At 36.4% G+C, this 15,051-nt stretch overlaps 1 protein-coding gene across 2 annotated transcripts; it reads right to left on the reverse strand.

Moving 5' to 3' along the window:
• Positions 1–4,615: 4,615 nt before the first annotated feature.
• NOL (NYC1-like protein) lies at positions 4,616–13,682 on the reverse strand. 2 transcript variants are annotated; one of them, XM_089167076.1, is made up of 14 exons: positions 13,376–13,682; positions 11,848–11,916; positions 11,539–11,600; positions 11,318–11,404; positions 10,560–10,627; positions 10,434–10,482; positions 10,277–10,362; positions 9,583–9,640; positions 8,088–8,138; positions 7,151–7,201; positions 7,022–7,063; positions 5,785–5,895; positions 5,570–5,618; positions 4,616–5,478 (listed from the first exon to the last, which is right to left on the reverse strand). In XM_089167076.1, the coding sequence occupies exons 1-13, from the start codon at positions 13,623–13,625 to the stop codon at positions 5,571–5,573; spliced, it is 1,032 nt and encodes a 343-aa protein (XP_089023202.1). In that variant the 5' UTR covers positions 13,626–13,682; the 3' UTR covers positions 4,616–5,478; position 5,570. The 2 variants fall into 2 exon arrangements, with proteins under 2 accessions (XP_089023202.1, XP_089023197.1); XM_089167071.1 differs by having other exon boundaries at positions 5,565–5,618.
• Positions 13,683–15,051: the final 1,369 nt, after the last annotated feature.

A 15,051-nucleotide genomic window follows, 5' to 3' on the forward strand; every position in this document is an offset into this window, starting at 1 on the left:
TGATTAAAAAAAATTCTTTAGATCTGAAGTTTCTTTAAAATAAAAAAGAAGGGGCAAAAAGCTCTAAATATAAAAGATAACAAAAAAAAAAGTTCTGGTTGAACGAATTTATGTCATTGCATGAAATTTATTTTGTGCATTTCTTTCTTTTATTTAAATTAACGGTCATGTTTCATAATATTATTGTTCAAAAATTCTTTGCTATATGATTGTGCAAAAATTTTAATTGGCATTTGTACCTCCCACGGCAATTTAGATATTTGATTCACTCCATTTGTTGGATGCAAATTTGATCTCTTACAAACAAACCATAGAAACTCATTTGTTTTTCTTGAAAGAAATCATGTTTGGTGCTAATATAATAACAAATTTTATGTATGTATGTTAGAGTTGATATTTGAAAGTGATGCAAAATGTGGTACACACTAGTAGTGTTTGGTAAGATTCTTTGAGATATAACTAAAGGGTTGTACAACACTACGCATCATAATCCTAACTGACTAGTGCATTAGAAGTTCCAAATTTGGATTCCTTTGGTGGGACTCATGCACACTCATATGTATGGTGCAATTATGTGATTGGAGATATCAAGTCCTCCACTATATACATTATTGAAATAATAAAAATTAATTATTTTTAATAAATAACTAGTGGGGTTTAACGTCCAACAATGTAAGATGATTAACTCCACAATATGGATTTATGATAATTAAATTTGATAGAGTTTCAATGAGTGGTGAAAAAAATATACTAATTATGTCATTTTGCATTCTGGATGTAGTCTAGATGGCCATTAAAAATGTGATTGCTAACCTACTCATGGGGTGAGAAACTTCTCGATTATGAGAACTATCAAAAGTGGAAAAAAAGTCCAATACTATCTTAATAACCAAGATTGCCTAGAATATCTAACCACGGAAACGTCTTAACTAACTAATCCCCCCCCCCCCAAAGGAAGAGAGATTGCCTAGTCTTGTAAAGACAAAGATTTGTATGATGATTGGGTCAAGAAAGACCAAAATGTGCAACTTTTCATGCTAAGTGTCATTCTAGATGTAATCTAGATGGCTTTTGAAAATGTGATCGCTAACCTACTCATGGGAAATAAGCTTTTTAGTCATGAGAACTATAAGTGGCAAAAAAAAATCCAGTATTACCTTAATGACCAAGATTGTCTAAAGCATTTTACCACGGAAATGTCTGAACCAAATAATCCCCCCCTCCTCCCCAGGAAGAGAAACTACGTAGTCTCGTAGAGACAAGGATTTGTATGATGCTTGGGTCAAGAATGACCAATATGCGTGATTTTTCATGCTAAGTGTCATGCAAGATGACCTAAACGAGGGATGTGAGGTTTTTTCCCACAACTAAGTCCATATGGGACAAGTTGAAACGTACTTTTGGTGGTACATCCACAACCAGACTATGAACTATAATCCTTAAGTTTGAAATGTACTTAATAGACCCCAGCATACAATGTGTGAGCACATCAAAACTGTTAAAGAAATGATTCACAAATTGAGAGATGTTGGACATGACCTTTTTTATGAGCAACAAATCTAGCCCTTGATTGTAACCCTACCTGATTCCTAGGCGTCAATGAAACAAATGTTTGCTTATCTTGAAAGCATCAAGACAAATGCTGATCTAATTCAACAACTTAAGATGAAAATAAAACGCCTAGAGATACTTGCATGTTGGGGGTAATCTCGTAATTATACTTCTTTTAGTCATGAACCGAACTGGTTGGGTTCTTATGGTTCATAGCTATTTGTATTAGAGGGCTAGGTTGGTTCGTAGGAAGGTATGCAAATCGATTTCTCCATTTGGGGATTTCTCTGTTCTACGGTTCTTGGAGCTTTCTGGAGATTCTTCCATGGTTGTCGTCTTCGATCACCTGTAGCTCTGATCTTCCTTGGTTCTTGATAGAGATGATAGAGGGCTTTTGACATAGAGAACTGATGGTACTGGAGACATGGGCGTACGACGAATAAAAACCCAAAGAGTAATTGAAATAAATAGGAATAAAAATCATATCCCAATAAGAAACCCACAGTTGGCCAACGTCTTAGGGCATGAGGTATTATACGGTCACAGGTTGTTAGGGTTTTAGGCTACATTTCTTTTCTTAATTCAATTGATAATTCGTATGATTTAATCACCTAATGATATCATGAATTAAGACCTGGGAACATCATTGCACCATTGTTCTTATTGCTCATGCAAGTACATGTAAGGGCAAATGACCCAAGCGTAAACGACATAAAGAGAGAAAATGGTCAAATAAAAACGTAAAAAAAAAATATAGGAATAAAAATTATATGTCCAAAATCACGTGCAAGTACTGCTAAAAGAAAAAAAGACTTTGCTTTTAAATAAAAATTTCCAGATATACTGGTCTGAACTAAATATCGTATGCAACTTTTGCTTTTGGTCAAATTAGAGAGAGAGAGGGGGGGAGGTACGAAGTTGTATCATGGATGGCAGATCTGAATGTCATTATTTCGTTCGCATCAAATAATAAAGAAAAACATCATTATCTCACAATAAATATAAATAAAGTGATAAACAGAGAAGGTGATGGTGTCGCCTGGAGAGGGGAGATGAGGAAAGCAGGACCCCAATTTTTCACCATTAACACCACCCAAGGGTTGGTGGCTCGAAGCCTCCCTAGCATTAAATTCAAAACTCATAATCGCCAAATCATGATTGCTTCAAAAGCCAACACGTACATTTAAGCAAGGTTCTGACATGTGGACTCGTGTTGCCGTGTCGGACCCTGGCGACACGGTGACTCGGGCGACATGTCACCAAAAGTCGAGCGAGACAGAGGGAGACGATGATTACTTTCTTCTCTTCAACAGGTGGGAAAGACAAGGAGACGGTGCAGAGCAGCAGAGCCAGAGAGCTGGAGAGAGATTAGAGGATATAGTGAGACTGTGAGACAGAGGGAGAGAGATAGAGAGAAGAATTGCAGGTTGCAGCAGAGGCGTCATCATCGGAGTCGGAAAAAGACTCAGTTTTTTATGGTGGGACTGTGGGAGAGACCGAGAGATGGTGCAGAGGCCAAAGAGCAGGACAGAGATTAGAGGGCGTAGAGAGACAGAGAAATCAGAGTTGCAGACTTGCAGCAGCATTTCTGTTGCCGCCTGTCGGAGTCGGAGAAGGAGTGAAGGAGAAGGACACTCACTGCCCTGGTCAACATCGATGACAACATCATCGTCATCATCCATTCTCAGGTGATTCAGATCTCTGCATTCTGCCCCAAGTTTCTTCTCTGCATCCGGCGACTTGTTGGAGACCAAAGGGAACTCATACCGCCAGCAGAAACACTCAGTTTCAGCTGTATTCAACAGCACTAGCAGTGGCCGAACTCACACCGCCGGTAGAAAAAATCTTCATTTTTCGCTGGTTCGGTGACAAATAGCCGATTTTTCGTCGACTTTTAGACAATTTGTGGTTCTGTCGATGTCGCTGGAGGGTGTCATGTGGCCCCAGCGACAGGTTGAAATATCGCCTCGTGTATATCGCCAACACGAGGAACCGTGCATTTAAGTAAAGAAAAGGGCAAAAAAAAAAAGGCCAAATGGGATCAGAATGAATAAGATATCTCTCTCCATCCATCAAACCCTTGTGCAATAAACACATCATAGTATATTTAAGATTAATAAAAAATACTTATTAATAAATTTAAATTTCCAGTTTCCATATTTTATGATGTGTGATAAAAAAATATACTTTTTCATCATTAAAAAATTATTCAATTTGTAACAACCGACACCTCTTCACTTCTTAGCGAAGAGGGCACATGGTCGACTTTCCCAACTCTCCTAATAATATATAATAATTTTATTTTTTTAATATAAAATTACTAATTCCAAAAAAACAAAAACAAAATTATGTATTTTATTAATTTCACAATAATTTATCAAAATTAATACAATAAAAAAGAATATTGCAAATTTGCAATTGCTATTTTCCAGAAAACGTATCGTTTTATAAAGAAATCCAAACAAAATCAAACCCGATACATATTTCGATTGTTCCCATAGAACCACTGATCTAATAAACAAGTCAAACCTGTAGGCATTGTCGGCTGAAAAGTAAAAGGGCAAAGGCAATTCGATACTTCGATTGTTCCTATCTTTTGTGATTCCAAATTTTGATTATCTTGAGAAATTTTTAAGACCATGGTTTTGACGGTAAAAACCAAAACTAGCCACTGGTTTGATGCGTGGTGTGGTTCTGAAAAGGGTAAGAAAGGACATAACCCAACACAATAATCCAAATAATGGCATTGGTAAGGATCGAATTCAACTTGAATATGCTAATATTCGAATCCGAAATCTGATTATTAAACACATTATTCGAATTCGAATTCGATATCCGTCGAATATGCATATTTATAACCGAATTCAAATTTATTTAGTTAATCGAATTTACAAATAATATTTTATCCGAATAATTCGAAGTAATTAGATGGATAAAAATATATGAACATAGTTCGAAATATCCAACATCCGATTAGAATAACTATTGGTAGTTTAATGTAATTAGTTACTATTAATAAATATCAATAAAGAAATAATGATGTATTTTCTACAATTAAACTTTAATCGGATAAGGATAGTATCTGTCAAATATCTAATCAAATCGGATAGTATCCAACTCAAAATTAACATACCCGAGTTCGAATCCGATTATTAATCGGATCATCCAAATTGGATACTCTTAAAACAAATACGAATCGAATTAAAAGATAAAGTAAAGTGGACTTAGTGGAGTCTTGATAATAATATCTGAGCAACATATACAGAAAAGATTACTTCCATGTAACAAGTAAAGCATACAGAGATGCATTTACAAACATGGTAAAAGTAACCTGCAACTCATGTATACTTGTGATTGCCCTGTGGTCAGATATAATCTCATCCACCTGTGTTTCTTCCATGTTAATTATATAGAAACTATAAACTAGACACATAATCAAATTTTACTCGCGAAGAACCACTTCAACAGCCTCTTCGAGAAGGGCTTCTAAACAGCCCACCTAGACAGAAGATTTGGCTATTCTGACCGTTTAGGATATCGTTTGCAGTCTGAACTAGCTACATGCCAAATTCCATAGCTTACTTCAATCAAATACTCTCCTCTATTGGCATGGATCCTCATGTATGTCCACACAAGTCTACAGTACTCTGACCACTTCTATGCACTCTACCATTGCCCTAGATTTTGAAGTTCTATTTGGCCACTTGCCGACCTGGGCTGAAACTTGACATATGAGCATGGACCTTGAGATCTACCTGTTCATCAAGAGACTTGAGATCTACCCATTCATCAAAAGTTGCCTCACCCCACCTGATCTGCAATTTGGCAGCTTTTTAGGTTGTCCGGGAAGTAAACTGCCCCTAATTTACTTTTGGCTAATTTTGATGAACTTAGAAACTGTAGCTACTTCCAATTTAGCAAAAGTCCCTAAATTTAAGGAAGGATGTTCAATTAATAAGAGAATAAGGTTACAACATAATCAGAAAAGTTCAAAATAAATTCATGTAACTTACAATACCTCAATCTTCAAGCAGGTATCTGTTTCTTCTGGCACCAAAAGCGAATCTCTGGGCACAAGAAATTCAAAAGAAAGGAAAAGGGGGAGGGAGAGAACAATAGAATCAATCAGCAAAAACTATCAATAAATTTAAGATAATGACTGCAGAGTGCAGACGCTTTTTTGAGTCACCAAAAACAAGTCTGTGCAAAAGAAATAGATGACTTTTTCTTAACTGAGAATATTTGGGAATAGGCCTTCAACCCAGTAAGAAAACGAATGTAGGTTGGTTTCGTAGAACCATTGGTTGGGATGGTTCTGATGCTTGGAACGAGGGATTCTGCAACCTGAGTAAAGTAACATGAACAAAGTAAGATAACTTGAATTTAATAGGTGCTCGCAAATATGATAAGGTGAATTAATTTACAGATGCTGGTATGCATGTAAGTTACTGATAATGTATTAAAATAACTTGAATTTAATAGTTGCTACCAATCAGTTCTGTTTGAGGCCATACTAGATACAAGGCCTGAGCTATGCATATCATTTATCACCACTTCTCTTAAGGTAATCTTAAGTATGCCCCTAATTCTTCTAATTCCTTCAATCTAGATTAAATAACTTCTCCATACAGGGGCATTTAAGCCTCCGTTGAACCTGTCCATGCCATCTCAATTGACTTTCTCATAGATTATCACTTATCAGAGTTACTCGCAGACTAGCTCTAATATGATCATTTCTTACCTTATCTTTCCTAGTTTTGCTAATCAGCCATCTTAGCATCCTCATTTATGCTACATTGAGTTTTTCTATATATACTTCTTAATAGCCCAACACTCCGCACTATACATCAAAGCTAAGAGACACCTAGCCCAAATAAGAACCAAAGTACTAACCAAAGAAAAATGCCAGGCAAAGGACTGAAAATTATCCATCCACCCAAGGGGGTAAACTGAGCAACATAGATTTGACTCCAACTATTCTTTCAAAAAATAAATTATTTGTTAATGGCATGAAAAGGTCATATTATCCACTGAAGGATAATATGGTCATTTAAAATTATTGCCTTCAACTAGTGGCTTCAATTTAAATACAGGACTCAGTCGTAAGTCATGCCAAACAACATAGGGTGCAATCAAGGGCACTGAATGCTTCAATTTAAATACAGGACTCAGTCATAAGCCATGCCAAACAACAGAGGGTGCAATCAAGAGCACAAAAAGCAGGGGAGTGCATATAATTTGGTCTTTCATATTTTACCTAACCTGACAGAGCCCTCATCATGACCAACTACTAAACTAAACCTCATACCAACTAACCAGTGTCTAAATTATGATCAAATGCTATCATTTCATATAAAGTTTAGATCAGGAAGCTCATGGACAACTTAAATTCCTCCAAATAGGTTGAAGGAATCCCATAGAACTATGTCTATGTTCCATAATTAGCGAATGATGACAACCAACATCTTACCACTTCTGCTGGTTCTGCTAAGACATTAATGAAAAATTTGGCCTGCAGTTGAATTGTTGTGTTAGTTATATGCTAAAAAGTGAGAAGAAATAACCAAATGATATGGGGCATTTAGTTTTTTCATTTAACCTGCTTTGAAGTAGCCCCAGCCATGAGAAGATCAGTTGTAACCATACCAGGCTGTAACAGACAGAAAGCAACAATCTAAATGAGAATATGCACATGTTAACTAAGACACGAGATGTTTGACAAGGTGAATTTGAAAACTCAGCAAGTTGAGGATACTCAGCTACACATCTTAAAAAATCGAAATGCATGAAAGCTATTCACCAAAAGAAAAGATCCACGAAAGCAAGTTATGAGGGGAAGGATCTAGATTAAGATATATAGGAAAACCACAATATGAGGAAACTGCTAGATAGAAATGTAGGAAGATTTCATGATGTTCATGTATACATTCCATTAGTAACCAGAATACCTCAGCCATGCATTTTCTGTCAATAATACTCCAAGAAGTCTTTTTTTCTGGCCGAGGGCTTGGGGGGGTCATTTGGGGTGCATGTTGGGGTGTGTTGAGGTGAGGTGGGGTAGGCAGCAAAGTCAACAATGGAAGATACATAAAAAATGAGTAAAAGAATTAAAAAAATGTTAGGTATAATATGTTATGAGAATATTTGGCTTTAAGTTATGTATTTATACTAGTAAGGAGTAGCTAACAACCAGCTTCCATGCAAGAGAGGAGAGAAGAGAGAACTGCGGAAGAAGAGGATGAAACTTATGGAAAATAAAAAGCTAACTGCAGACTTAAATGTATTTAAACACATGTCCCTAAGTAAAAACTGAGATTACAATATATCCCCTAGAACTTTGTGTTGATACACATTGTTACCTTTACTTAACAGCTCAAGCTTTTTGGGATAACCAGTGGTAATAGGTATAAAAGCTAGGAAGGTTTGGGATAATGGTTTCAACAAAAAGAGCAGAAGATAACTTAATAGAAAATAAAAAATTGACAAGAGAGACAAAGTACAAAGTACAAAGAACAGAGAAAAGAAATACAACATACCGATAGGTTATGTACCAGCACGTTTTTAACATCTTGCATCTGTAATTCTGCCTGTGGACATATCATAAAATTCTTTGCATAAAAAAGAATTCCATCCGAACCTCATAGTTTTGCACAATCCTTCTCCCGCAGAGTTGCACCAAATGTAGATAAAATATCTGATGTCATATGCAATATGATCTTAATTCTTGAACAATAGTTGATACGTCTAGGCATCAAGGTTCCCTAGCCACCTTGCAACATGGTTTGAGATCTCGCGAGATATCTCACTTTTTTCAAATGGCGAGACAAGATAAAGGGCGAGATTCCCACAACTTATTTGAGATCTCGCCTATCTCACCATATCTTGCTAGATCTCTCGCTAGATCTCGCCATATCTTGCCGGAACTTTCAATTTTCACCATATTTTTTCCTAATTTCAGCTGGATTTTCACTTGTGACTACTCTTAGCACATCTACAACACCAAAGGAAGATCAATCATTCTACGCTTGTCTTATGAATAAAACTTCTAATGGTTATATAATTTTATTATTCTATTCACGAGAGTCGAGATTGTGATACTCATATAGATGGAATTTTGATGATATTTAAGTTATTTTATGTGTTTGATACACTTGCTTTTCATTTATATGTATTAAAGGTTCTAGATTACATGTTGTTTAGCCTTGCATTCCCCAATCCTGCAGCATTTCAGTCACACACTTAGGGTCGACTTAAAACTCATACTTAGGGTTTTTTTTCACAAATCCAACGCCACAAGTGTGTTCAAAGGGCCTAGATTAGGCTAACTATCAAGTTTGCTAAAACTCACCAAGATGGGCCATCGAGTAGGCCAAAATAAAAGAGCATAACTCGACCAAGATCTCACCAACTCAGTCAAGATCTCAGTTTTTTGAAGGGGTGAGATCCCTGGCGAGAGCAAGTTCTTGAACCATGCCTTACAAGGCCCCATCCAGTGCCTTGGGCCACCTGGACTCCGTGACATTTATTGTGTTCAAGTACAAAATCTTTGTAAACCAAAGGTCTTTGAGCAATCAAAATAAAAATTATCATCAATAATATCGACATTGGAAGTTAAAATGTTGCATGGAGAAACCACTGAATGGTTCTCAGTACAAATGATACAAATTGAAACCAAACTGACAGAAATTATCAATAGGTGAAAATTTTTATGACAATTGTTTCTTTTTCATCAAGAACATGAAATAACAAGCTTTTCTAGCCAATGCAATTGTTGAAAATAGGCCTGACAGGCCTGTTAGGGCATCCAATTGATGGAGCTAAAAACATAGGCAAGTGACAATGTGGATTTGCTCAAGTTAAAGAAAGAACCATCAAGCATAAACAGAATCTCAGTCTGCAAAATTTATGAATGCCTTGAACAGCATAAATTGATATAAGGAAGCATGTGACCTTCCCTACCAAGAGTTCTCAACAGTAACCACCCCACCCCAACGAAACCAATAAAAAGTATATGTACCAATCTGACAATACCTGTAATGACTTCGTCAGGTGAACTACACTGCGTTTTGTTGCCCCATACGCGGCAAATCTAGAAGATAAAGAGAAAGACATTCAACAATGATCAACCAATATAGAAGATAGACAAGAGATCACCCAGCTAACTAAAGATTTTGACTTTTAAGAAAAAATGAGACATCATAATGTGCAGACAATGGAACCATGATATTGAAAATGACATACAGATTTGATGTTGCAAAACTGTTACAGGCAAAGCACATAGGATTGGATTTTACTAATTGTGGGGTGTATCTATATCTGTAGTGTCTCAGCACAATAGTACTATTACTCCATCACAACCTAGTGGTCATGGGTTCAAGTGGGAAAACAGCCTCTCTATACAGCAGGGTTAGGGCAGCAAGGCTGTGTACATTATGAACCTCCTCAGTCCCCACAGAGGCATGAGTCTCACTCACTGGAAACACCCTTCCTTGTTTGTTTTCTCTTTTTCTTTTTCTTTTTTTCCTTTTTTTTTTTTGGGTGTACAGATATTTCTACACTAAGCAACACATTATGGCACAGCAGGACAATATTAGAAGATAACAAAATAAACTACCTCGATTTCCCTGAGTCACAAAAACTGAAAAAGTATTTCAGGGAAACAAGATCAAAGGATGGTTAGGAGTACAGAGGATGAGTTCAGCTATAGTTGAATGCATCACAGCACCTTGGAGTTGGTCTTCCATCTGAACCAGCACCATCAATGTTGAAAATATGACCTCCTCGAGGCTGGTCTAACATCATTTTCATTGCCTATAGATCACAACCATGAGAGAAATAGACCCTTTACTGATTAGATTAAAACAGAAGAGACTGCTTATTACCTCTCGGCAACATATCATTAGACCAAGTGTGTTTGTTGTAACAACCTCTCTGCCAAAGGAACAAAACTCAGAGGTTTAGATATATGGATGGAACATCACAATTAAAGATATGTCACTGAGACTTACATAAGATCTTCATCTGAAGTTTCTGATAATGGTTTAAAACTGTATGCATTAGATCCTGCATTGTTAATCTGCATCCTTTCACAAAATACAGTAGCATAGGAGTAAGAAAACAAACTTGACATTGTGACATCTAAAACATTAAAATCGAGAAAAATACATGCAAATCAAAGCTAATAATCAACCACCAGCAAACATGTGGAAAAAGCTCATAGAAGGCAAAACACAAACTTAATACTCAACTGAATTAGGGCTTATTCCAACTGGTAGGGGTGGCTCTCTGAATACCTTTTTCCCCTTCCCCCTATAAACTTGAGTTGTCAAATTATGGTGATCCATACTAAAAGGATCTGACATAGACCTTTAGATGCCAAGCACTAAGAAACTCAACAAAAATGCATGCCAACTTTACGGCTTGGTTTAAATAAGGGTCAGGTTCTAGTATAAGTATGGATTGAGCAGTAACTTTGGGTTTTATTATTGTACTATATGTCTAGTTTATAGCTGAATGCAAGGGTTTTAAAGGGAATCGAGGATAAATGGAAGTTATATACTATTTTACTTGTTCCCATGCTACTAATCGATAAGGTAAATTACTGGGTCTTCCTTTAGTTTTAGAAGTTGCTAAGGTTAATTATCTAGTGAAGTCTACAAAGAATAATAAGCAGTGCAAAGGGAGTAGCCAGTCAGACCACAACTACAAACATGATAGCTATCAGTTCCAATTGGTACATTTGTGTAGAAGGTCATGAGTTACATACCCATATATCAATGTATTTGAGCTTGTCACGGGCAAATGCAACTAATTCCTTGACATCACTCCCTTCTCTAACATCACATGTAGTACCCTGAAGGAAAAGATCCATCAGAGTACAATACAAGAAAATACATTCAACAATACCAAGACAAGGTAAAAATGGACAACAAAGAAGAGATAAAATGGGAAGCAGAAAAATAAAAGAAAATGCCACATAATGGGTACCCACACACGGTGCTCCCCAAACTCGTTTCTCAAGTTTTGAACAGCTGACTCCACCCGTTGACCTGCAAAGGATCACCTAAGAAAACATAAGCATTAAGTGCAGTTTTTTCAAGTAGCCTGTAAAATTTTCATATTTTTTAGCAATTTATGAAGTTCCGGCAAGTGGTAATGCAGAAAACCTTAAGTAACAAGTAAAGAACCAATAAATGAATATAAAGCCAAACAAAAATATACAAATGAAAACAATGGATTACAACAATTAAAAATATAATAAAGAACAATGAACACATTAAGAACTACATCCCTCACCTGATCTTGAGCATATTAAAACATTGTCGCCTGCTTTTAGGAACTCTGTAGCAAGCGCATAACCTATCCCTGTTGGCATACATAATACAATACACTGAAATTTAGTAAAAGAAATGAAAAGTAATGACCCTTATTCACTTTTTGTACTCATGTGAGGGTGAAAAACACGACAAATGTTCTACTGATAGTGTGTTTGATTAAAGAGTTTGAATTATTTGTCTGCTAAGAAACCCAAATAGCATAAACATTAAGTTCAAAGGCTCCTTGCACGTTTGAATTATGAGCAAATTGTACTAGCACCCTAAAATGGAGGCCTTAAAGCACTGACACCCCCACTTTATGTTTAAAAATCACAGAGACCCCAAAATTGAATTTTCATTGGATATATTTGTCCAATTTATCACTGAAAACCTTTTGAACACAGTTTATTATAGGGATATTTTTTATAATAAATAGTAATTTAACTGTTTTTAGTGATAAATTTGACAAATATATCCAAAGAAAAATCAATTTTGGGGTCTCTGTGATTTTTAAACATAAAGTGGGGTGTCAGTGCTTTAAGGCCTCCATTTTGGGGTGCCAGTGCAATTTGCTCTTGAATTATTTGTCTGATAAGAAACCCAAATAGCATAAACATTAAGTTCAAAAGGCTTCATTTGCAAGGATTAGATATACAAGCTAACTTTACGTATAGAATGTATACAAGTCCCTTATTTGTAGTTTGCCAAAAGAAAGAAAATGGGATCTTGGGCCCTTAATAACTTATAATTCATCTATTCAAAATTTTAAACTAGAAATAAAAAATTGAAGTATCCGATCAGAGAAAACTTGCTGGACCCTTAATGAAGATTACTCTAAGATTATGCGGGAAACCCCATCACTGTTCTAGCTAATGCTTTTGGATAAATATAGAATATCATCAGGCAACCAATCTGATCTTCAGTACATTTTCACACAAGGGAAGTGGCTGTAGGGTTCAAACCCTCCCCCGCCCCCACCCCCCTCTTTCTTCCTTGTTGGAATTCTTGACATTAAACTTAAGTTAACTAGACGAGTAAAAGTGATTTCTTATATAGATGCCCTGAACCAGGATTATAAGGGATTTGCAATTCAATGGGCGAAAAGGAATGTGCTTACTTGTTTCGAGAAGGATAAACATCCACATTTCTGTAGTCCAACAAAACACCATTCTTATAAGAACTGTCTATAATAGACAGAAGTGACTCTCCAAATTCCAAAACAACAATGACAATTAACTGGGGAGTGAATTTGTTGAGAATTTTCATTTGTAGTACTTCAACAATTAATTAAGCTCCAATCATTTCAAGCTTTCTAAAGTATTCAAGAACAAATAACGAAGACAATCATGGGAATCAGTGTTTCATACCATTATTAATCCAGGAATCTGATTAAGTAGGACAATATATATGATCGCCAAAGGAATTGAAACTGCATTGAATTACACAAGTAGGTACAAGAACTAATTTACAATGAGATAGAACGCCCAAAGGTGGGAGTGTAAACTGACCTTTCGTAGATCCAGTGATTAACACATTATAAGGAGGAATCATAGGGCTTCTTGTGGCAGAATATTCCGCCGTAATTCGGGGAAAACTCAGACTCGATAAGCGAATTCCGAGTTTCAAACCTCGCCGGTGTAAGGCATGGGTCGATAGAAGAGAGCGGTTGACGCGACATTGATCCAGCGAAACGATATGAGCTTCAGTTTTCTTGAGAATAGGAGAAAATGAAATGGCGGGAAAGATAAGAGAGGCCATCAGCAGGAAGTAATCAGCTGAACCGATGAGTGGATAAAGGGAAAGAGTTTTCCGAGCGCGGGGATTTTTATAGTGATTTTTTTTTATTTTTCGCGCTGCGGAAAAGGGAGGGCAAAAGAGGGATCGTAACCCACGCAACACTCGCGTCAATCTTCCGCTTCCTGTGTGAAAAGACATTTCCACCCTTCGATCTTAGATAATCATATATTTGACGTGCATTTACTCAAAATTTGAACTTTTTCTAATTTCCACATGTACAATTTATTCTGTGTCCAACCTTTCTTCTTCTTGTTTTTTTTTTCAAGAAAGGAGATGCAATAGTGGGTCCCATTTAGACAACATTTAGACTTTTGAGTTCGACCTATGCAAACATTAGCCTTACGAATTATCAGCGCAAGCACTGGTCCCATTATTGTAGCACCCCAAGAGGCCTAGTATAATTCACAGAAGCTAGTAGTGAACCCATGCCTAGGCCAAAGAGCACATATACCGAACGTAAGAAACAGAGGAACATATAGGATTCTAACCTAGAACATCGGAGCTACCAAACAAATTGGGAGTGAGCTTAGGACCATTATTTTTTCTTTGAAGTTTTTTCCCTCTTTCGGTGGGAGTGAGCAGAGGGGATTCGAACCTCCGATGGTTCCTTTTTAGCTTTCTCCCTCTATTTTTTCTTCAAAGCTTTTCCCCTCTTTTTGAAATGGTAACTCTATAGGGAGATAATATAATTTCATATAAACAGTTTTAAGGCAACCTAGAGGGGGGTCAATAGGTTGTAACTAGTGGACTTGCCTAATTTATCGGTTTAATGCAAATACAAAGTAAATTGTAGATTTCAATGATAATTAAGAAATGCAATCAATCCACAAGATAAATATTTAATAGTGGTTCAACTTTGCAAGTCTACGTTCACTCCTCTCTTAGCCTCAAGAGAGTATTCCACTAGTGATTCTCTTTCAATACAACGGGTAGAGATCAAACTTTCTACAATCTATGTTTTATAGGGCAAGAACACCCTTTACAATATTTGTTCTAAGTAGGGCAAAAGTATTATTTACAATATTTATTCTAAATAGGGAAAAGCACCATCTACCAATTCTAATCAACCTAGACTATAATTGAACAATCAATATAATTTGTAGAATTTGAAGATATTTCCTAACAAGGGTTGTGACACATTACCCCTTGTGTGAATGTGATGCAATGAAGAAATAATGTTCAAGAAATGATGTGCACCCCTAATGAAGTTCCAATGGCCTTAAATAACTTCAAGCTCGACTCTAATGAGCTTGCTTGACAACTTTGGAATGACCTTCAAAGTTGGATGCAGTTGGAAGATAAGTGATCAATGCTAGTTCACCTATTTTAGAGCTTTAAGAGTTGTGAGGTAATAAATGCTCAATACGCATGGTAGAACCTCTCAAAT

Source organism: Hakea prostrata, chromosome 1, assembly GCF_041222555.1.
Source record: "Hakea prostrata isolate BN-2017 chromosome 1, UWA_Hpros_2, whole genome shotgun sequence".
NCBI lineage: Eukaryota > Viridiplantae > Streptophyta > Magnoliopsida > Proteales > Proteaceae > Hakea > Hakea prostrata.